The sequence below is a fragment of the Sus scrofa genome, chromosome 16, assembly GCF_054392235.1.
Source record: "Sus scrofa isolate SSC_HxYL_T2T_F1_AM1 chromosome 16, Sscrofa_HxYL_maternal_Yorkshire_Landrace_v2.0, whole genome shotgun sequence".
Lineage (NCBI taxonomy): Eukaryota > Metazoa > Chordata > Mammalia > Artiodactyla > Suidae > Sus > Sus scrofa.
In genome coordinates, this window is record NC_139398.1 from 91,786,067 (window position 1) to 91,806,703 (window position 20,637).

The window sequence follows — 20,637 nt, forward strand, 5'->3', positions numbered from 1 at the left end:
TCCCCAGGCTCATGGCCCTCAGGCTCCCGCTCAGGCCGTGTTGCAAACAGCTGTCCCATCAAGGACAGCTTTCCTCCGGGGCCACTGGTGCGTCAGGCCCCTCCCCGCCTGCCTTTGTCTTCTGTGCTGCCGCAGGGGGACTGATGTCTGCTTGGGAGACGTTCTTGGGGCCTGGGCCCTACAGAAGGCCCAGGACTGCACAGTCCGGCCGCCCACACCGTGACTGTCACACACAGCCCAGGCCGTGCCTCCGCTCCTTCGAGGCCTTGGTGAAAAGCTGCTGAGCTCCCCAGCATGTATTTAAGCGCCCGCCGGGCCAGCCCCACAGGAGCACACAGGCCACCTCCTCCAGCAAGTCCGTCCTCACCCCCCAGCACTCTGTGCGGACAACTCAGGGGTGGCTCAGCAGGAGACCTGGCACTTGCAGAGGCGACACTACCCACTGGACGGACGAGGCTGAGCAGCGTTCCAGCCAAGGTTCCCGGTGTGTCTGCCGGAACTGCTGGCTGACGCTCTGCCTGCCCATCGAGGATTCCTGGTCGCTCCCACCAGCCACACCCTCACCGCCAGGCCTGCCGTCCTGGCCCTCTGTTCCCCCTCCGGTGGCTCTGGGCAGAGCTGGGCAGGTGTGCGAGGGACGGGGAGACAGCCTCAGTGAGTGGCACATGGCCCCCTAGCAGAACATGCTCCCCAGGGCGTCTGGCACCTTCCTAAGCCAACTACTGTTAGCACCTCCTTCTGCAGGTAAGCACCCCCTGGCAGCCCCGCTCAGCAGGGCAAGCCGCCCCCCGGCCAAGCTGTGTGCCAGCCCCACGCCTGGGCAGTGGCTTTCCCGGAAGCATCGCAGGTGGCCGTGGGCACCCACAGGAACCCCTTTCTCCTGCGCAGCACAGAGGGTTCCCCACACCTTGTTCAGTGAGGCTGCCGCCCCATCTGACAGCCGGGGGTGCAGGCACAGAGAAGCCAAGTCCCTCCCCAAGGGCACTCCAGCCAGTACCGGGCTGGGACTCCGGGGCCCTGCAGCTTGCCCAGGCCACCCGCCCCTGCCGCCCCTCGGGGAGCATGTCAGGGGCCTGAGGGGCTCGAGGGGCCAGGCTCCAGGCCGCGGGATTTGGAGATGCACCGAAGCCTTCCGCTTCCTTGCTTTACAGTGGGATCAGGACGTGTGCAGAGGCTGCCCTGTGTGCCGGGTCCCACGAGGGTCGAATGAGCTTGGGAGGCACTGCGGGCGAGTGGCTGCTCTTGTCTCTGTGTGTGTAACTCCCAGTCTCTAAACAGGGAAGCTCAAGGCAGAACAATGAGCATATTCAACTGCAGCTGAGCTGGGAGGGCCGCCCCTGTCCCCAGCCGGGAGCCCGGGGCAGCCAGTGCTGCAGCCTGAAAACAGAGTCCAGGCCTCGCCGTGCGGTGGCGGTGCACATGGGAGGGCATCCTGGGTCCTTCGGGTGCTTTTTCATAAACGCCCTCAGCGTTTGTAAAGGACACCTGAGTCCCACCCCGAGGACACCTCGCAGGCCCCGAGGTGCTGCCGACAGTCTGCACAGGTGAGCTGGTGCCGCCACGCACTGGCTCAGCTGTCGGGGTCGCAGAGTCCCTGAGGTGGCACTTCCGCATGAGGGAGGAGGTGACGAGCGTCGCCGCTTTCTATCAGGCAGTCCGGCCGGCGGCAAGCAGCCGGGCTGGCCTGCGGAGGGGGAGCCAGCGGGAGGGGCCCGACCTGGCTGTTCTGTGGAGGGACCCCGGGCTGCATCCAAGAAAAACACCCTTGTTTTCACAAGCTGAAACGCAGGGGCAGGAGAGATTGATTTTGGAAAATATTATTCCTGAAATCTCATCTTGCAGCTGGCATTTCCTGGCAGCCGGGCTAGTTGAGCATCTCAGCTTCGGGCTGCCAACGTCCAAAGCTGGCAGCGTCCAGAGACCTGGGCTCGGTGGGAGCCGGTCAAGGAAGCACATTTGACCTGGGGAGGAAAACCTTGAATTTACATACTGTCTTCACCCCAAACCTCTGTGCCCTGCTGGCCTGGCCGGCCCGGCCCAGGGGGCTGCCCGGCTGTGGGGAGTGGCCCTTCCACGCCCTCTCCGGGGCCACTAAACGGTGACTCAGATGGTGCTATTTTCCCACTTCTTCTTCAGAATTACACTCAATAAACCTGACGACTCCTATTTCTGGAAAGAAGTCCTGGTTTATGTCCGATATAAACAGCCCCCAATTGACCTCAGCCCCACCAGGACCAGCCCAGGACGGCCCATCCCACTGGAGCCCTTGCTACCCGGCCGGGCGGGGGCTAGGAGCTGGCTCCGGGGCAGGAGGGTGCGTGACGATGGGGCCCGGGGCGTAACCAGGTTGGGGCACATCCTCCCGGGCAGGGGATGGAGGCCAGAGGGGCACAGCTGCACTCAGGAGGGGCCCACGACCCCAGGAGTCCCAGTTGCAACACGAGGTGGCTCCTCAGGGTGACGGGCTCACGTCGTTCTGCTCCCCTGACTGACCTTGGCCTGTGAGAGTCTCAGCCCAGGTGGCATTGGTTTCTGCCCAGAGGGTCCCAGGGGACAGGCCGCCCTCAGTCACATAGCCTGGGGCAAACCCGGGACTTCTGGGCCTGGCTCCCTTCTGCAAAAGGGAGGGGAAGCTCTTCATCCCCCCCCCCACCCCCGCCAATCTGCTTCGCCCCCATTTTACAGACGGGGAAACAGGCACAGAAAGGCCACACACCCAGCCACGCTCCCTGACTTCACACGAAAGCACAGGTGTCCTGCGAGCTTGGCATGCAGAGGTGCCGGCAAACCCAGTGCCTTGAGCGGGTAGCTGAATGCAGGCAGAGCACATGCGGGCGCGGCGGCACCCCGCGGCTGGCTCCCACGGGCCGCGATGGTGTCCACTGCGGGAGCGGGCAGAGGGCTTGCTGCCCTCGGGGACAAAGGCTTATCTCGGCAAAGCCTAGCTCTGAAGCGTCCCCTGGCTGTGGGGCAGGTGAGAGGTGTCGCGGAGAGGCCCGGGTGAGGGAGCCAGTGCCGCAAGGGTCAGTGTGCCCTGAATGCCTCTACCCTAAGGGGAGGGGACAGCGGAAGGGGAGCCTCCTGCACACAGTGCCCGGGGGGACACCAGCCACAGTGGTCCTCACACACAGCCTCAAGGCCCTGCGGCTGCAGCCCTTGCTCAGGACAGTGGGAGAGGCGCTGGGGGCCCAGGCAGATCGGCTGAGCCGGCTCAGGGCCTGGCTGACCCGCACCCTCGCTTCCATGTCCCTGAGAGGGCAGGGGCCCGGCCAGGGCCAAGGCCAGGGGCTCCTGAGAGCCTGGAGACCAGCACTCGTGTGGCTAATCGGCCCTGCCTCTGGTTCCACCCCTGCCGAGGAGACCCTGCAACCTCCCGGGCAAAGCCAGCGTCTTTAGGGACCGGGCTTCGGGTCCTCTTCGCCCAGTGTCCGCAGGGTCTTTGTTTCTGTTTGGGGTGTTTCTTGGGGGGGGTCTGAACACAGCTGTGCTCAGGCACGTCTGGGCCAGCACTGGCTGCCCCTCAACCAGCATGTGGCCTGTGTCAGCAGGACTGCATCGCAGACACCCGGCCGAGAGGGCGGCCACTGCCCTGCAGCACCAGACAGAAGGCCTGCCTCTCATGGCCTCACACAGGGCAGGAGCTGGGAGGTCCGGGGGTGGCCCTGGGACGGGCTGGGTGGGAGAGTGGCGCCTGCACTGGGGTCTGCCAGCTGCCCAGACGCAGCTGATGCCCCAAGCCAAGCCAGCCCCACCTGAAGCAGGGGTTCCAGGCTCTGTGAGGTCACGCGGGACAGCACAGGCACAGCGTGTCCAGAGCCCTCACTGAGCCTGGGAGGGTCACCTCTGCTACCAAAGCGCCAGCAGAAGCATTGGGCCAGAGAGTATGGCACCCCCGCGGTGAGCCTCGCCTGACCCCTAGCAGCCGAGACTTTGTCCTCCCTGTGGTCCTTCTGAGGAGGCCTCGGGGGAGGAGGCTGTGGGGGCCGGTGGAGCCGCTGCAGGTGCCCGGCATGGCCGTGCAGGCATCGAGTCCCCCAGAGCCGCTCTGTGCCAAGCAGGTCTTGCATGAGCAGTGGCGCCATCTGAAAGGCTAATGTGTGCAAATGAGGGTTCTGCTCCCCCGGCCTCTAGGAGGAAGGAATGCGCCTTCCCCTGAAAACTTTCCATCACCAGGTGAGCCACTCTGTCCCGCCGGGGGCCGCACACCGTCCTCCAGGAAGCCGGTTCCATGCTCCTGCCTTTGGATTTGGGCAACCCCAGAGCTGGTCCGAGCCCTTGACCGGGGCTTGGGGATGAGAGGAGTGGGAGACACTCTCCCTGTAGGGGGTCGCGACCCCACCTCCGCTCATGGGCTCTGCCTGCGCATCTCGACCAGAGCCCATCAGACCATGGCCTGGGCCAGCTGAGCACCCCCCACAGGAGCGGGGGCGGTGGTGGCTTCCTAAATGGAGACAGTCCCCTGGTGACAGGCCCCAGAGCCAGTCCCGCCCTCAGCTGCGCCTGCCTCCGGCCAGCACGGAGCCCACCTACCCAGGTTCTGAAGCTGCCCCAGGTCGGGTGGGACCCCCACACCGCTGCAGGAACACCCGCCTCCAAGGGACCCCTGCCCCTGCCTCCCCAGCATCTTCGGGGGTTCAGGAATTCAGGGCATATGTCCAGGCCTCTGATTCTCTGTAAATCTGTAGCCTGCCAGCCAGACTTGCTCATACTTAAGAATGAGGATAAGGGGGGCGGGTAGTCGGTGCGGCCCAGGGGGTTAAGAACCTGACTAGTATCCATGAGGATGCAGGTTCCACCCCTGGCTATGCTCACTGGGTTAAGGATCCGGCGTGACCTGAGCCGTGGTATAGGCGGCAGATGCAGCTCGGATTCAACCCCAGCCTGGGAACCTCCATGTGCTGCAGGTATGGCCCTGAAAGGGAAGAAAAAGAAGAAGGAGGATGAAAGGCACATGCAAGAGTGTGTGTTCGAGGCCCGGCTCGCAGCCCGTGGTCAGAGCCTAATGCCCCCCGCTCCCCGCCCCCAGGAAACCTCTGCGGCGTCTTCTGAAGGGACTGCGTCGGGAGTGGATGCGCTCACAACGCTCCTCCCCCCGAATGGGGTTCACCCAGGAGGCCCTGGGCTCCGGTGGGACGGTCTCTCTGGGAGCACAATGCACACGGGGCGGCACGGCTCCCAGGCTCCAGAGCCTAAGTCCTCTGCACACAACCGCAGCCTCAGACAAAGCCCGGCCACCCCTCTCTCCCTCGGCCACCTATTGTCACCTGGCCTTCCAGGTGAGTATTTGCTCTGGGCCTGGCCTGATACTATTGATCGCCGGTGAGGTGGGGCTGCGGGTGGGGCTGGGAGCGTGTGGTTTTCAGACCCAAGGGGTCCTGGCGCACCTCCAGTGCCCTGGGCTCCGTGGCTCCCCCCGCAGTGCCATTGCGCTGCGTGTCACGCCAGCAGCCCCGAGGGGGCCGAGGCGCGCCTGCCCAGGTCACTGCCAGTTTCGGGGACAGGGACCTGACACGGTGCCCAGCACGGGGTGCAGACCAGGCCTCTGGGTGTTTGCGTCTGTGCAGCCACTCGGGGAAATAGTCTCACCCACACGGATAAGATCCTGCCCAAGGCAGGCGGGGGTCTGGGAGGTGGTCCGGGCCAGCGACCCAGAACTTCATCTCCACATGAGGCCTCTGAGAAGAAATCGCCGGGGCTCCCAGGCCCTCCTGTCTCCAGTGGAAGCGCAGAAGGTCGAGGCTCAAGGAGTGTCTGAGCCCCCAGGAGAGCTGCGGTTGGTACCCACGTGCCTCATCAGCAGTTTCTTCCTCCTTCAATCAAGTCCACAGAGCCGGAGTGAAGAGGCTTGGAGGCAGGTGCAATGGCGACTAGGGTCCAGCCCTGGTCCCCGCAGTGACCAGCAGGATTCGGCCAGGGGACAACGGGAGAGGGAGCACCCCCTTCCGAGTGCCCATCCACCCACAGTGGGCAGGTCCCTTGGCCCCGGGACTCACATCCATCGTCCTCCCTGGAGGACGGGAGCCGAGGGGGCCCGCTGGTCACCAACGCAGGCAGGGAGGACCCCCAGCCGCTGCTTCCAGGGTCCCCAGCTTCATGCAGCCCTGGGGTTGGCTGTAAGGGCTGTCACACTGTCTGCCAGGGTCCCCAGCCTCATGCAGCCCTGGGGTTGGCCCTGGGGTTGGCTGTAAGGGCTGCCACACTGTCTGTGGGGCTGGATGGGTGCTCCCAGAGGGGCTGCCTGGCAGGACTGGGAGCCGGGCCCAGAGCCAGTCTCTGGAAAATGGGCAAGTCCACCACCGGGGCAGCCCCAAGGGCTCTGCCCAGCGTCCCTGCATCATCAGGACGCAGGGGGCCTTTGGGCCTGGAGGGGGGATGGAGGATCACTCACCTGTGAGAAGCCCCAGGGACACCAACGACAGCCAAATCCTGCATGAACAGTGACGTGGAGCGCAGCAGGGTAGAGGCGCCCACAGGGACTCGGAGGATCCGTGCGGCCGCAGCTACCTGGATGGCACTTGCTCTCCGTCTCCAGGGCTCATTCGTGCTGCTCTGACTTTTATGCATGAGGTCACTTCCCACGCCTGGACCGGGCGGTCGGGCGTCACTGCTGCGCGCAGGACCTAGTGGTCCCAGCAAATCTTTGCTGAAGGGAAGAGAACAGAAACAGATCTCCTGGGAAGATGAACTGGGCCTCAAAGGCAGACGAGAACATCTGAGCCCACAGAGGCCTCTGAGCTCAGTCTGAGCAGGTGGTAGGAGAGGGATCCTGGGAGGTCCCGTCGTGGCGCCGTGGTTAACGAATCCGACGCGGAACCACGAGGTTGCGGGTTCGATCCCTGGCCTTGCTCAGTGGGTTCAGGATCTGGCGTTGCCGTGAGCTGTGGTGTAGGTTGCTCGGATCCCGTGTTGCTATGGCTGTGGCGTAGGCCAGCGGCTGCAGCTCTGATTCGACCCCTAGCCTGGGAACCCCCATATGTTGCGGGAGCGGCCCAAGAAATGGCAAAAAGACAAAAAAAAAAAAAAAAAAAAAAGAATAGGGATCCTGGACCCTGGCAGGCGCTGTAGGTGACACACGTCTGCCCACTGCACGACACCGCCCCGAGGCCATTGGCCTGTTGCTGCTTGAGAATAGATGCATCAACAAAACCCTTGTCAGACATGGTGAGCAAACCAAAAAATGCACTTTATATAGAAAGACACAGGTTGGACGCAAAAGAATGGACAACGGTACTCCTTACAATCGCAAAAAAAAAAAAAAAAAAATGCGTGGTTACACGCACATCAGTGGGGACCTGAGACCAGAGGCATTTGGAGAAAGAAGGGTTACTCCCCACATGTCAGAGCCAGCCCAGCCTGCGGACACAGCAGCCTTACAGCACATCAAAAATCGTGGAAAGCAAAGGCTGTAGGACTGAAATGAGAGAGAAAACGCCCACACACTGGAAGATTTTAACCTTCCTTTCAGTTACTGAAATGAACATAGATTTGGAACGATGCAATGAACTAATCGGACCAAATGGACTCTTCAACTGCAGAAACCACAGTCTCATCAAAGCACACAGAACAGTTACCGAAACAGCCCCAATTCTAATCCACAAGGCAGGTTTTAACCCGTGTAGAAGGGCGGAAACTGCAGAGTAATGGTGGAATCACATTAGATCCCAATTTCAGAAAAATAATAGGAAACCCCTCCAAGTGTTTGGAAATTAAGCAAGCGCCATCTAAGTGACACACTTAAGTAAAGCATGTCAGAGAGGATATTACACTGGAAATCAGAAAATATTTTGAACTGATAAAGAAAATGCAACATATTAAGTCAACTGGAATGTAGGAAAGCCATTTTCGGAGAGAGCTTTCTGGGTTGGTTTTTTTTTTTAATTGAAAAATCATTTTTAAAAAGGAGAAACACTGAGAATCAAGGCCCTCAGCTTCCAATTCAAGAAGGTAGAAAAAGAATATCAAACTGGAGTTCCCGTGGTGACCCAGCGGAAAGCAAACTGACCAGCATCCATGAGAACGCAGGTTCGATCCCTGGCCTCGTTCAGTGGGTTAAGGATCCGGTGTTGCAATGAACTGTGGTGTAGATCGCAGACAGGGCTGGAAGCTGGCGTTGCTGTGGTTGTGGTGTAGGCCGGCGACGGCAGCTCTGATTTGACTCCTAGCCTGGGAACCTCCATGTGCGGTGGGTGTGGCCCTAAAAAGACCAAAAAAAAAAAAAAAAAAAAAGGCTTTCAAACAAAATCAAAGGAAGCAGAAAGGAGACGATACATGTATGAAACCGGAGCCAGACCCGCCATAAATTCAGCAGGACCAGAGTCTGATTCTGTGAGAAGCTTCATGCTGCTGGGGAACCTGCAGCAGAATCGATCACTAACAAGAAGAAAACAAAACGACCCACATGAGCGTGCAGAGCGGAACACATCACAGCAGAGTCTCACCGACCCGGAGAGGGTCTTAGCCAGGCTGCGACCAACCAGGTTTGCATCGATAAACAAGACATTTTTGATGAAGGGGGCAAGATTCTCGAGAATTCAATGTACCAATTTACTAATGGACACAAGAGAAACAGAAGTCTAAAGAGCCTTAATTTATTAAAGAAATTAAACTTTTAATTTCAAGCTTTTCCTCCTAGAAAAGTCTAGGCCAAGATGCTTCACTGGCGAATTCTCTTATGGCGTCTTGCACTCCTTATGTTAGATTTTTTCCTTAGGTATTTCATATTTTTGATACTGGGTAAATAGCACTTTTTAATTAACTTTCATTTTCTGAAAAGTTTGTCGCCACATATAAAGCTGGAGCTGAGGAGTTCCCACTGTGCTCAGCTAGTCGAGGACCCTACTAGTATCCATGAGGACTCAGGTTCGATCCCTGGCCTCGCTCAGTGGGTTGAGGATCCGGCGTTGCCGTGAGCCGTGGTGAAGGTCGCAGACACAGCTCAGATCCTGTGTGGCTGTGGCTCTGGTGCCGGCTGGCGGCTGGAGCGCCCATTAGATCCCCAGCCTGGGAACCTCCACATGCCGCGGGTGCGGCCCTGAAAGACACAAACAGAAAACTGGAGCTGATTTTGCAGCCTTTGCTCACCTAATTCTCATTAATTCTAATCGTTTGCTAAGCCCTTTGGGCCGTGGCCTATAGGCAAGAGTCTTACCTGCTGAGAAAAGCCCTTCGTCCCTTCTCGTCCCATTTCTATGCTTCCACCCTTCATCCCCGTCCCGGGCGCCGGGGCCTCCGCACACACAGTGGGGACGAAGCCCTTGACAAGTCCCGACCTCAGGGACAGGCCCCCGTGTCTCCTCAGTTCCGTGTCCGCAGGCACTGTTAGCAGGTCAGCTAATCAAACTTGCTTGTTCCTAAGTTTGCTAAGAGTTTTCCTTTGTGTCTGTCTTGTCCTTTCTGCCTCTGTCGAGGGTCGTTGGCTTCTTCCCAGTCTGTCCAGCCACGGTTGCTGGCAAGTCCAGAAGCCAGGCTGGTTCTGGGCGCCGTGGGTTTAGGAGGGTCCAGCTGTGTCTGGGGGTGGGGGGTTCCCAGGCACTGGGCCAGGCCTGGGGCCCGGGAGGGCTGGTCATGGGACACAGGGTCCAACACGCCTCCACCCGAGGGGTTTTAAGGGGATCTCAGTGCCAGGAGCGTGGGCTGCAGGTGGAGGTCCCAGGGCTGCTTTTGGGAGGGGACCTTGGATCCTGAGTAGTCCCGGCAAGGGGGCAGCTCAGGATGTTAGGGAGTACTCTGGGGTAGGGGCCTCTCCCATCATGAGGGTCTTGTCTCCAAAAAGGGGGAGCTAAGACCCTGTGGGGAGGGGTCAGGGCCTGGAGAGTGGGGGTCCTGCCAAGGGAACGGCGAAGACTGGCAGGGGTCAGGGTGACTTCAGTGCCTGGAGGGTGCGGGGGCTTCCGGCCAGTGGGGTCAGGAAGGGTCTCCGGTGTCCCCACAGACGGGTGGGGAGGATGGGCCTACTCCCCGACCTTGATGTCGGGGTCTGCAGCCAGCCCAGCCCCCAGAGTCCTGAGCGTGCATTGCCCCGAGACCGTCAGGGCCTGAGACTCTGCGGCACAGCCTGTGACCCCCGGGACCCCGCTTTGGACCTCTGGCCTGGCCACCCCGGGGGTGGGACAGCGCTGGGGGTGCGACTCTGACCTGCAGTGGGTGTTCCTGGGGCAGGGGGGACCGGGTGGCACTGGAGTAGCCAAACGGTCCCTCCCCACAAGCTCGGCCTCAGGCCAAAGGCTCCAGGCTCCCCTGAGGCCTCAACGCCCGACAGGCAGACCTCAGAGCAGCTGGACTCCCAGTTTGTCTGCGAAACACAATTTTAGTCCCTCCACCGAACAAGAAAACGTATTCAATTACAGTGATTCTGAACAGCTCCCAGAAGAGCCATCACCTGCACAGGCCCTGGCACACAGGGGCTCAGCAGACGGAACAAGGGGTTCAGGAGTTACTGGGAGTTAATCAGAGCTGGCGTGTAACCACTCAGGTGTGTGGGGGTGACGAGGGCCTCCCATGACTTAGGGTGATGGCTCTCTCTGCCCCATGCGTCTTGCCAGCAAAAGCAGCGAGCCTTCGCCTCTTTGTTCACTAGCTTTCATAAACCATGTGAGTGAAATTCACAATCACAATCACTATGATGGGGAGTTCCCCTGGTGGCTTGGTGGGTTAAGGACCCGACTAGTATCTGTGAGGATGTGGGTTCGTTCTCCGGCCTCGCTCGGTGGGTTAGGGATCTGGCGTTGCTGCGAGCTGCGGCTTAGGTCATAGATGCAGCTCAGGTTCAGGGCTGCTGTGGCGGTGGCATAGGATTAGACTCAATCCCTAGCCCGGGACCTTCCCCATGCCTCAGGTTTGGCCCTAAAAAGAAAAAAACAAATTATCGTGATGAATTAGATGCACTGTTTCTCATTTTTATTGTCGTAACTTGGAAGCGCAGGGCTCGGACCGGCTACCTGCATTATTTTAACGTCTTCGATTATGTCGTATGGTCGTGGCTCCTCCAGGGCGTCCCCCAAACGCCTGTGCTGAAGCCCTAACTCCCACTGAGACGGCATTTGGAGATGGTGTCACTAGGAGGCCATCAGGGTGAAATGGGTCTGAGGGTGAGACCCTGGCCCTTGGGGTTGGGGCCTCGTATGAAGAGGCAGAGCCCCCCCTCTGCCCTCTGAGGAAAGACCGCACGAGGGCACAGCCTGGCAGGAGCTCTCACCAGCCCCAAGCCTTGCCAAGCTTCAGTCCTGCACTGGCAGCCTCCTGCTCACGAGAAAGTGGGGTCTGTTGTTCCAGCTGCCCAGCCTGTGGTGCTTCGTTCTGGAAGCTCAAGCTCAAGACCACGTGTGTGCAGGCAGACCCCAGGGATCCAGGCCACGTACGTGTGTGTGTGTGCATGTGTGTGTCTGCAGAAGCACAACAGAGTGAGACCGTGTGTGTGCAGGCAGGCCCCAGGGATCCAGGCCACAGCAGGGAGGAGGGAGCAGAGGCACCAGCACCAGCCTTCCGGGCACTTTGCCTCAGAGCCTTGAGGGCTGGGCCGAACTCTGGGGCACTGTTCTTCGGTCTGATCGACGTGGATGGCAGCCCGGAGTGAGGGCGCCACAGCCTGGGCAGAGGTGAGGAGGAGGAGGCTGCCCGCCCACCCAGGGCCCCCGTCCACACGGGGTGAGTGGCAGGGCCAGCAGGGGCGTGGGCGTCAGGAGGCTTGAGTCAGTGCGCACCCGGAACCCCTACACTGAATAGGAGGCCACCGTCTCACCGCCACGTGGTCAGGCCCACACACCAGCCAAGCAGCCGCACTTCCCAGCTGAGTTGCACCTGCCCGCAAGGTCACCTCTCACGCTCACTTGTGCCTTTTCCGGGGCTCGCGTCCCTTCCCCGTCCTTGGGCACCCTGTGGTCACCTCCTTAGCACACTGTCCAGTGGCCAACAAAGGCGGCAGCGTTCCTCCTGAATCCCTGAGGCTGCAGGACAGCACTCTGCGCTCCTGCCCTGGGAACAGCCGGCCGCAGCCCCTCTCAGGAGCACTGCCCTGAGTCCTTAAGGTAGGCTCTCGCTGGACACCCTCGAGGGGACGGGACTGAGGGTCACTGGGCCCGCGGCTCACACCCTGCTGGTGGGAATGTGGCCTTCCCATGGAAGGCAAGGCCCACTCTTCCTAGAGACTGAGAGAGGAGCCGGGTGTGTGTTGGGCCGGGGGGGAGCCTCGTTCGGCTGCCTCTGTCTCCAGGGCTGAGGATGGATTTGGGGACGTGCCCACAGCCGCTGCATGGCCACGCGCCTGGCGCTGGGTGCTTTGTGCCAGACCCTGTGCTCGTCCCAGTGTAGCCCCCACCCCCATGGTCACAACAACCCTTGTGTCTGACCTACTCCCCCAGCAAAGGCCCTGAAAGTTCTCGAAGGACCCTCGGCGAAGACAGAAGCCCTTGGAGCACCTTCCCCGAAGGTCACCAGCTTCACCCACCGCTCAGAGCTCAGCCACCCAGCCACCGCCCAGTGGAGCAGGACTTAAACCGGTGTTCCCAGGAGAGCACCAACGGCCACCCCACCCCCTCCCATCAGCCAGAAACTGGGGAGACAAAGCCCCGGGAACAGTCACACTGCTCAAGTCCCCTGGGACCTCAGCATGGACTCAGGAAGAAAAGGCCCCCACTGGACCCCCCAGCCACCGGCCCAGCCAGCCTGCATCTCCTGGGCGCGCTGCATGTCGGGCAGGGTCTTGGGCTCTGGGGGTGCAGCCATGTGCCTCATGGGCCTGGGGGTGCTGAGGTCAGAGAGGAGGGGTCCCTTATGGAAGGACCAGGGACAACCAGGGCCTGGAAGGGCAGAAGGGCCTGGATTCTGACCACCCAAGGTTCGGGGGCGGCTGGTGTCTGACATGCGGATGCTGTTGAGAAACGCAGGTTTCAGTTGACGATGCGGCAGGAGGCTTAAGGCCCGGCGGCTTCTGACCCTTCGCGGGCTCGTGGGGTCTGGGCAGCCCCGCCCCACCCTTGATAAGGAGGCCTCCTCCTGGGTGCGCCCACAGTGGCCCCAGGCAACTCAGGAGCCCGCGAAGGCCACCGAGGGGCCCCAGCCTCCCACCCCCACGCCCCTCCCCGCTGCGCTCCACCCCGAGGGAGGCAGTGGCCAGGCCTGCCCCCTCCAGCCAGCCATCCAGGAGAGGGCGGAGGGACAGCGCCGGGCAGGCGGGGAAGGCGCAGGCCAGTGGGGGTGGAGGTCGAGGAGGCCGGCCAGGCCCAGGCGGGCGTGCCGAGGGCATGCGACTCCGTCTGCGCTCGTATGCGCGGCGCGGGCGGGAAGGCTCCGCCCCGGGGCGGGAGGGGGCCGCCGGATTAAAGGCCACCCCGGCGGGCGGGGACGGGACGGCAGCCCGCACCCAGAGCTCGCTCGGCTCCGCGCCGCCAACGCCGGTCCCGCCGGTGCCACACGGCCGGCCGAGCACAGCAGGGCTCTCTCGACATGATCATCCGGACCAGGCGCTGAGTAGTGGCTGCGATGTCGGGGTGCCGGGCCCCGCGGCCCGCCTGGGGGCTGCTGCTGGCGCTGCTGGCGCTGGGCGAGCTGCCTCAGGCACAGGGCACGGAGGAAGTGCCTGGTGACGCGCACGGGGACGTCCAGGGCTTCCAGGTGGTCACCTTCAGATGGCACCACGTCCAGGACCCGTACATCATTGCGCTCTGGATCCTGGTGGCCAGCTTGGCCAAGATCGGTAAGCGGCCTGGGGCTCGGTGGGCGCGGGGTTCCGGCCCTGCAGCAACTTCCCCTCCTCCCGCAGGGTCTGCAGGTTCCCATCTGCGCCCCTGGGGGACAGAGCCGGGCTCCCGCGCAGCTTTCTTCCCAAGCTCTGGCGGCGTCCCGCGTCGGTGGAGGAGCGCCGTGGCCAGCCCGGGGATCCGGGCGCTTGAGTCGCGCAGGGGGAGGCTCGGGGACTGCGAGCCTGGCCGGGCCCGTAGCGGCCGTGCTGGTGGCTGAGGGTTACCTGTCCCGGATGGGCGGGCGCAGCCTCCGAGGCCCCGCGCTCCAGGCTCCCCAGGGCTCCGCGTTCCCTGCCCTTCTGCCCCATCCAGGCTGGCAGTGCTCGCGGCTGCCCTGTGCCGGGGCTGCTGCAGTCGCGGTTTCCGTCGGTCGGGCTGGTCGGGGCTGTTAATGCCTGAGGGAGCAATGTTCTTGCCTTTGAGGGCTGGAGCGCCGTCCCCAGTGCAGAAAGGAGAACGGGGCCACTCAAGATTAAACCAATAAAATCCTATTTATAGGAGCAAGTTTCCCCTTGACGATGCTTCTCTTTCTAAAATCCTGGTCTGTCAGGTGGATTTCTCTTCTCTTAACTTGCCCCAGTGAGCCAGCGAAGTGGGACTGGCAGGTGACTCCCGGCAAGGTGACAGGAAGGTCAGCTCTCTCGTGAGCCAACGAGGACCAAAGCGGCTGCGTGCCGCTCAGCTCTGGGAGGGTCTTGGTGCCGGGGGGTGGGGGGGGACTCGTAAGCAGTAGGTGGATCCGGGGCAGGCCCTGCTGGGGGGAGGGGGGCTCTGAGGAACAGCCCCCCTCCTTCCCACGGAAGAGCAGGGACAGGGATGGGCCAGCAGTGGTTTGGGAATGGGGACGGGCCTGGCAAAGAGGGGACAGACAGGCTTGGGGAGAGGTGGCTGCAGGACTTTGGGGGTTTGGTCATAGCTTGTTTTCCCTTCGCCACCACCTGCTATGCCAACGACCCTCGGCTAAGTCCCTCCCTTCGTCCTGATTTTAAAGGCTCTCCATCCCTGCCCCCACCCCCATGCCTTTTCCTCTGTGTCTGCTTAGCTCCTTGGTCCTGCCTGTCTGGTCTCTGCTCAATCCACCCTCCAGCCCCCAGCTTCCTTGTGGGGTCGTGATGTCAGGAGTGAAACTTGAGCACTGAGATGGGCTGTCACACGCTGTGTCCCCACCCCCACGCCTCTGCTGTGGGGGGGGGGGTCACTGACACAGGCCACTTTCTCCTGGTCGGTTACAGGGCAGGTCCAGTCCCCCCGCCCCCCAAGGCTCCCCTGGGAGCTGGCCGGGGTCCAGGGCAGGGCGGGGTCCCCTCTGTCTCTCTCTTCGGTGCAGGGTGGACCTGTGACACTCTGGGGGTCCACGCCTGGGAGCTGGGGTGACCGTGTGTGCTCTGTGCAGGCCCAGCCCTGGCCAGATGTGGGGCCCGCCCCTGGAAGTCGCATCTGCCGCTCCCCCGGGAGAGCCCTGCCCCAAGTCTCAGAGCACTTGGACTTGTCCTGAGGGGACTCCTGGGGGCTGCAGCCGCTGCTGCTCCAACCGGCTCCGGGCAGGCCCGGATCAGTATAGCTTGGGTCTTCCTGCAGGCACTTGACTCGCCATTTAAAAAGCCCCATGCCCCATGTCCCTCGCTGGTGTCATCCTGGGGTGGCTGGCCCCGTGGGAGGGGTAAAAGGCCGGCGGTGGAGGCCTGGGCGGGGCTCTGAGGGAACATGGCAAGGACCCCGGAGGGCAGCCATGGGGCTGAGCAGGCTTGCCCCACTTGCCCTCCGGCCAGGCTGCCCTGGGCTAGGAGGCTCCTGCTGTTCGGGCCCTGGGGTCTCCCCATCAACTGCAGACAGACACGGTCTCCCCATCTTAGAGCCTCCCCGTGGCAAGCCCCTCCCAGCCTCACCCTGAGCCCTGGAGTCCACCGCACTGGCCCTGCCCAAGTCCCCGCGGCCCTCCAGGGGCCCAGCTTGGGCTTCCCGAGACCCAGCTCTAGGCCCTTCCCTCTGGAGACCCCACCCCTTCCAACCCATCCTGGCCCAACCAGCCCGCAGCGTCTCCTTCTCCCTCCACCTTGGGGCCTGCCAACCCGCACCCAGCACCTCCAGGGACCCACCTGGAGCCCAGGGGCCCCACCTCCAAGCCAGCAAGTGGCTCTAGAGGATGTCTCCCTGCGCCTCGGACAGAGATGAGGGGCAGGGGCGGCTGCCGAGCCCGGAGCCCAGTCCCTGTCTGCTTGTGGCTGCGTCTATAGGATTCTTGGAAGGGGAAGAGGGGGCTGAGAGGCCAGGGAGCGGCTCTCCAGCAGGGGGCAACCCTAGGGCCATCCTACAGTGGCCGTGTCTGCCCCTACGTGTGAAGACCCTGGGTGACCATGGGCTGCCCCAGAGCAGGGGGTCTCGAGTCTGCAGCCGCCCACGCCAGGGTCAGGCTGGGCCTTGGACCAGGCTGGACTCCCTCCCCCTCGTCCCATCCTCTATCCTCCAGCCTCCACCCTGGAGGCCACAGCACCAGCTCAGTGGGCCATGTTGGCCCCACAGCGGTCGTGACGTCATGCAGCCTGGGGAGGGCCCCTGGAGGTGGCACGGTGACCAGGGCAGGTGCTCCTGGAGGAAGAGGGAAGTTGGAAGACTCCTCTCTCTCCCTCTCCCTCTCCCTCTCTCTCCCTCCTCCCTTCCCTGAGATCAGCCCCCCACCCCCTAGGAGAGTGGAGGCTGCCCCCACCCTCTGGCGGAAACACCCTGGGAAACCCCAGAGCCTGACGGGCCCACCTGGACTTTGAGGGTGGCTTGGGCGGTGGCAGGTGGCTTGGTCATGCCCAGCAGCTGGTCCTCTGAGACCCCGGCCCCTCCCCCATGGCCCTGGGGCTTTCGAGAGTGCTCCCCTAGGATGCAGTCGCCAGCTCCCTCTTCACCCAGTCTTGGGAAGAGACTCACGGGTGGGGGACTTTCCTAACCAGCAGGAGCCTGAGTGGCCCCCAGGCAGCCCCGGGAGGAGGTGGGGCTTGGGGACCAAGTGTCGTCACACCTTAACTGCTTTGCCCCCCAAGTCCCGGGGCTGCAGAGACGACAGCCGCTCAGCTCGTGGAGATGCAAAGTCCCTTTTCCCAGCTGTGCCCCAGCTGGAGCTCGGCCCTGGGGTCCCGCTCTGTTCTGATGTGTGGGCAGCTGCCTTATCCGCTCAGACTGCTCTCCAGGCCCTGGACCCCAACTTGGCTTCTTGCCTGCTCAGCGTGATTGCAGTCTGGCCCCAGGCCCTGCCCCGGGGGAGGGGCACAGACCCCCAGGCTTCTGTGAGACACCTGCTGCGCTGGTGGATTCCTCCCACATACAGCTGGGTGTCTGCCCTGCATCGTTCTCCCCAGCAGGGGGGTCACGTGGGGACAGTATTTACCTCCCAGTGGCTTCTATTTCACGGGCTCTGGTCCCAGGACCCTGACCCCCAGCCAACATCCAGCCCATCCCTCCTCCCTGTGGGCTCTGGGCACCCTCCACCCAGCCCACTGAATTGTCCTTCCACCCCTGGAGGACATGAGACGGTCTGCAGGACAAGGGTGACCTAGGGAGGCAGAGTGAGCAGCGGCGTCCCTGGCGGGCCCCGTCCTCCCAGGTGTAGACCCGCCCGTGTGCCCAGGGGGCCCTCGGGCCTGGCAGGACCAGAATCAAGACTTATCAGCCAAGGCCTGGAACCAATTCTCCCGAGTCCCTGTGGGAGGGACAGCCATGCCGAAGGTGTAAAGTCTCAGGAACTGCCTGTGGGAGAATGAGCCGCCAGCTATAAAATGAGCCACCGGCTCCTGGGGCCAAGGCGCCCGAGCCGGGTTCCTGAGGGAGGGGACAAAGGTTGGGAGGCAGTGATGGCGCTGGTCCTGCCTGCTCTGCAGGAGGGACTCCCCAGGGAGCTTTCCACCTGGAAGGCGTCCAGGCGGGTCACGGCCATGTGCCCAGGCCTGCAAGTCCCTGTCGGAGCTGGGCGGGGGGCCGGCCCTCTGAGTGGCCGAAGGTCACCCCTACCTGGGCTCTCACGAGCTGGGGCGCAGTCAGCCTCCTGGTTTATTCCTTCCCGGTGTCTGAGCCCCTTGACAGCAAGTTTTACCACCACCGTGCAGCAGCGCGGGTGCGGGGGGCTCTGTGCCGAGGACAAGGTCAGGGCCGGCTCTCCTAGGCTCTCCTCCCCTGGCAGAACGGACTCTTCCAGCTCTGCCCCTGCTGGGCCTGGGGACCTGCCTGGCCCCACGGTCTGGGCAGAGTCTGCCTCCCCAGCACTCTGCGCTGGCACCTGGAGTGACTGGTGCCCTACCTGGGCAGAGGCCGGCTCAGCTGGGGGCCCCAGCCCCTGGGTCAGGACACTCCTAGGCCACCCAGGTGTGCCCCTGGCATGAGCTGGGGCAGCTCTCTGGCCACCCCGTGCCGGCACCCTGGCTCCTATCCAGCCCCACCCTCTGACCTCACAGCTCCCCTTCCAGCCCGTCGCCATCCGCCTTTACACCTCGAAGTCCCCTCTGTCTGCCCAGGGCAGGACAGGGCAGGGCGGGTGCTGGGGAAGCCCAGCCACCTGCAGAGGCCCCTCCCCACCCAGCCCCGCCTACAGGGCCCATCGGAGTCAGGGTTTGAGCTCCAGGGCCCGTGCGCTGGGGCGGAGCGGGGAGGGTACACTGTTAGTGGTGGGGTCCGGCGGAGGGCTGGTGGGGCAGCAGAGGCCTGGGACGCAGCGGGCACAGGGGGCAGGGAGGTCCCCCCTCGTGCATGGCTGCCGCGAGCTCTGCCTTCCCGCTGAAGCCCAGACTCGGCCGCTGGTGCAGGGGGGAGCCCTACCCACCAGCATCCCTCCCCGCCTAATCTGAGCTTGGAAGCCCCCAGCCCACCCCGAGCCTGAGGTCGCCCCTCAACACTGAGGTCTTTTGGCTCAACCAGGTCAGCTCTGCCGAGGCGGGGGCAGCATCTGCTTGAGGCCCGCCCGCCCTGGGCACACACAGGGACCCACCCAGAAGCAGGGGCAGGAATAAGACCCAGCGAGCTTCATCTGATGCCGCCCCAGAAGGGGCTCCGAAGCTCCCTCGCCAAATGCTGTCCCCAAATTGCCACATGGCCTCCCAGGAGGGGCCCGCCCGGTGACCACACCCTGTGGGAGATGAGGTGCCTCAGCCCCGAGCCCCGTGGGAGGCCGGGCTGCTGGGGGCAGCGCTTGCCCCACACAGAGCCGCGCTGGGCGCGCCAGGCCCAGAGCTGCCACGCTGGCCTGGGGGCGGCAGAGAGGCCAGGCCTGAAGCAGCTCCACCTCAAGCTGAAATTCAGCCCATTCACACCCAGTCCTGCCTTGGGGAGCAAGACAGAGCAGAGCGGATCCGTGGGTCCCGGCTCGCTGGTCTCAGCACCAGAGCCTCCTGGAGGGAGCCTGGACTCGGGTCCCAGGCAGCGCAGTATCCGCCACACAGTGATGACATGCACGTTTAAACATCGGGTTTATTTGATTAATGCAGCCAAAAATGCTTGACTTTTAGTAGCCACAGCTCTGCACACTGGTGTAGCGTCTGGCTCTGCTACAGGCCCCCAGGACACGGCCAGCTCCCAGCAGAACATCCCCCAGGGCTGGGAGCGTGTCCTCCCTGGGGGCAGGCGAGCCCGCAGGACGTGAGGTTGGAGCAGAGCAGCGAGGAGGGAGCAGCACAGCTGGGGAGGGGCAAGCCCTGTGGGTCAGGGGGCACTTCCAGGGTCCGGACCCCCATGCAAAGACCCTGAGGTGGCCACATGCGGGAGTGTTGGAGGAGCAGCCAAGGGAGGGAAGTGGGGCTACAGGGCACACCTGACCCCTCCGGTCAGATAAGACCCCAACCTCTGAGCCGAGCTGCCCCGGAGCAACTTGTAATGTTGACAAAATGCCTTTGGTTTTACAAGATTCTTCCCGTAAACTCGTCCATGACAAAGAAGCCAGACACACAGCGCACAGCTGCTCTAGGATCGGACCTGGGGTTCAGGCTCTGCCCTCCAGGGACTCTGAAGGCCCCGGTGGGACGAGGCGGCCGTGCTGAGGGCCCAGCCAGGCGGTTCTGCTCTGGCATCTGTGCCGCCATTGTCCCAGGGTCCTGCGGTCCTGCCAGGTGTGCCTGGGCTCCTTCCTTGGAGCCGTGGCTGCGTCTCATGTCCACAGCTGTAACCCAGCTGTTCACTCCTCGGCTCTAGAAAGGAGGGCCCCTGGGTTTCCTGGACACAGGGGTCAGAGTCCAGGCTGCAGGGTCAGATGGCGGCCAAGGTGCAGGCTTCCCATGTGGGGGGCAGTTGAGAGGGACCACGGCGAAGGGGGGCAGCCCAAGCGGGAAGCCGGGGGGGCGGGGGCGGCCTGGGTGGAGGTGCCACCCAGGGACCCTGGCGTACGGGGTGTCAGGGCCACATGAGCCACAGTGATGGTGGTTAGGGCTGGATGGTGGGCACGGGACAGGCTGGAGGGTGTGTATCTGGGGGGCGTTGAGCCGGGTCCTCTGAGGTGACCCTCTGCTTCATGCCCAGTCACGGCTCTGGTCAGTCCTGGGGGGGTGTCCCAAGAGCCTGGACCTCTGCCTCTGGGGCTGAGGGCAGACCAGGGTCCTCTAGGGCCCACCCATTGCTCGTGGGGGGGGGGGGGACGGGTTGGCCGCTTCCTCCAGGGTGAATCAGAAAGGCTGCAATGAACCCACCACCTGCGGAGGCTTCGGACCAAAGTCCAGGCGGTGTTGAGTTCTTAGCTGGGGAGGCAGGACGTGAAAGCCGGAAATGCCCATTTCCAGCAGCTTCGGAACAATGCGAAGGGCGGGAAACCTCCAGCCCACAGGGCTCCCTTTCTCCTTGGATTTGACCAGCCCTAGACGCTGGGGTGCAGTGGACACAGCCTGCGGCCTCCCCAGCCTGCCTTCCTGGAACCTGACCGGCTCCCGCTGGGTGCGTGGCA

The 20,637-nt window shown here is 63.0% G+C and overlaps 1 protein-coding gene and 1 long non-coding RNA gene across 8 annotated transcripts in view; one reads left to right on the plus strand and one right to left on the minus strand.

Annotated features, from left to right (window-relative positions):
• The window catches only part of SLC9A3 (solute carrier family 9 member A3), a 78,590-nt gene that overhangs the window by 27,978 nt on the left and 29,975 nt on the right, over positions 1-20,637 (plus strand). For 6 of the 7 annotated variants that reach the window (XR_014830861.1, XM_085001772.1, XM_085001773.1 and 3 more), the window contains exon 1: positions 13,342-13,690. The exons of the other annotated variant lie outside the window; for it this stretch is intronic. Coding sequence is in view for 5 of the 6 variants with exons in the window: in XM_085001772.1 (XP_084857898.1) it covers positions 13,477-13,690 (214 nt within the window). In the remaining variant the exon portion in view is untranslated. Of the gene's footprint in view, positions 1-13,341; positions 13,691-20,637 lie in introns of those variants that run through there. 7 annotated transcript variants of the gene reach the window in all.
• Positions 1,802-14,433, minus strand: LOC146395722 (uncharacterized). Its single transcript, XR_014830862.1, has 4 exons — positions 9,149-14,433; positions 6,389-6,643; positions 5,587-5,810; positions 1,802-1,961 (listed from the first exon to the last, which is right to left on the minus strand). It is a non-coding gene; the product is annotated as an uncharacterized LOC146395722 (long non-coding RNA).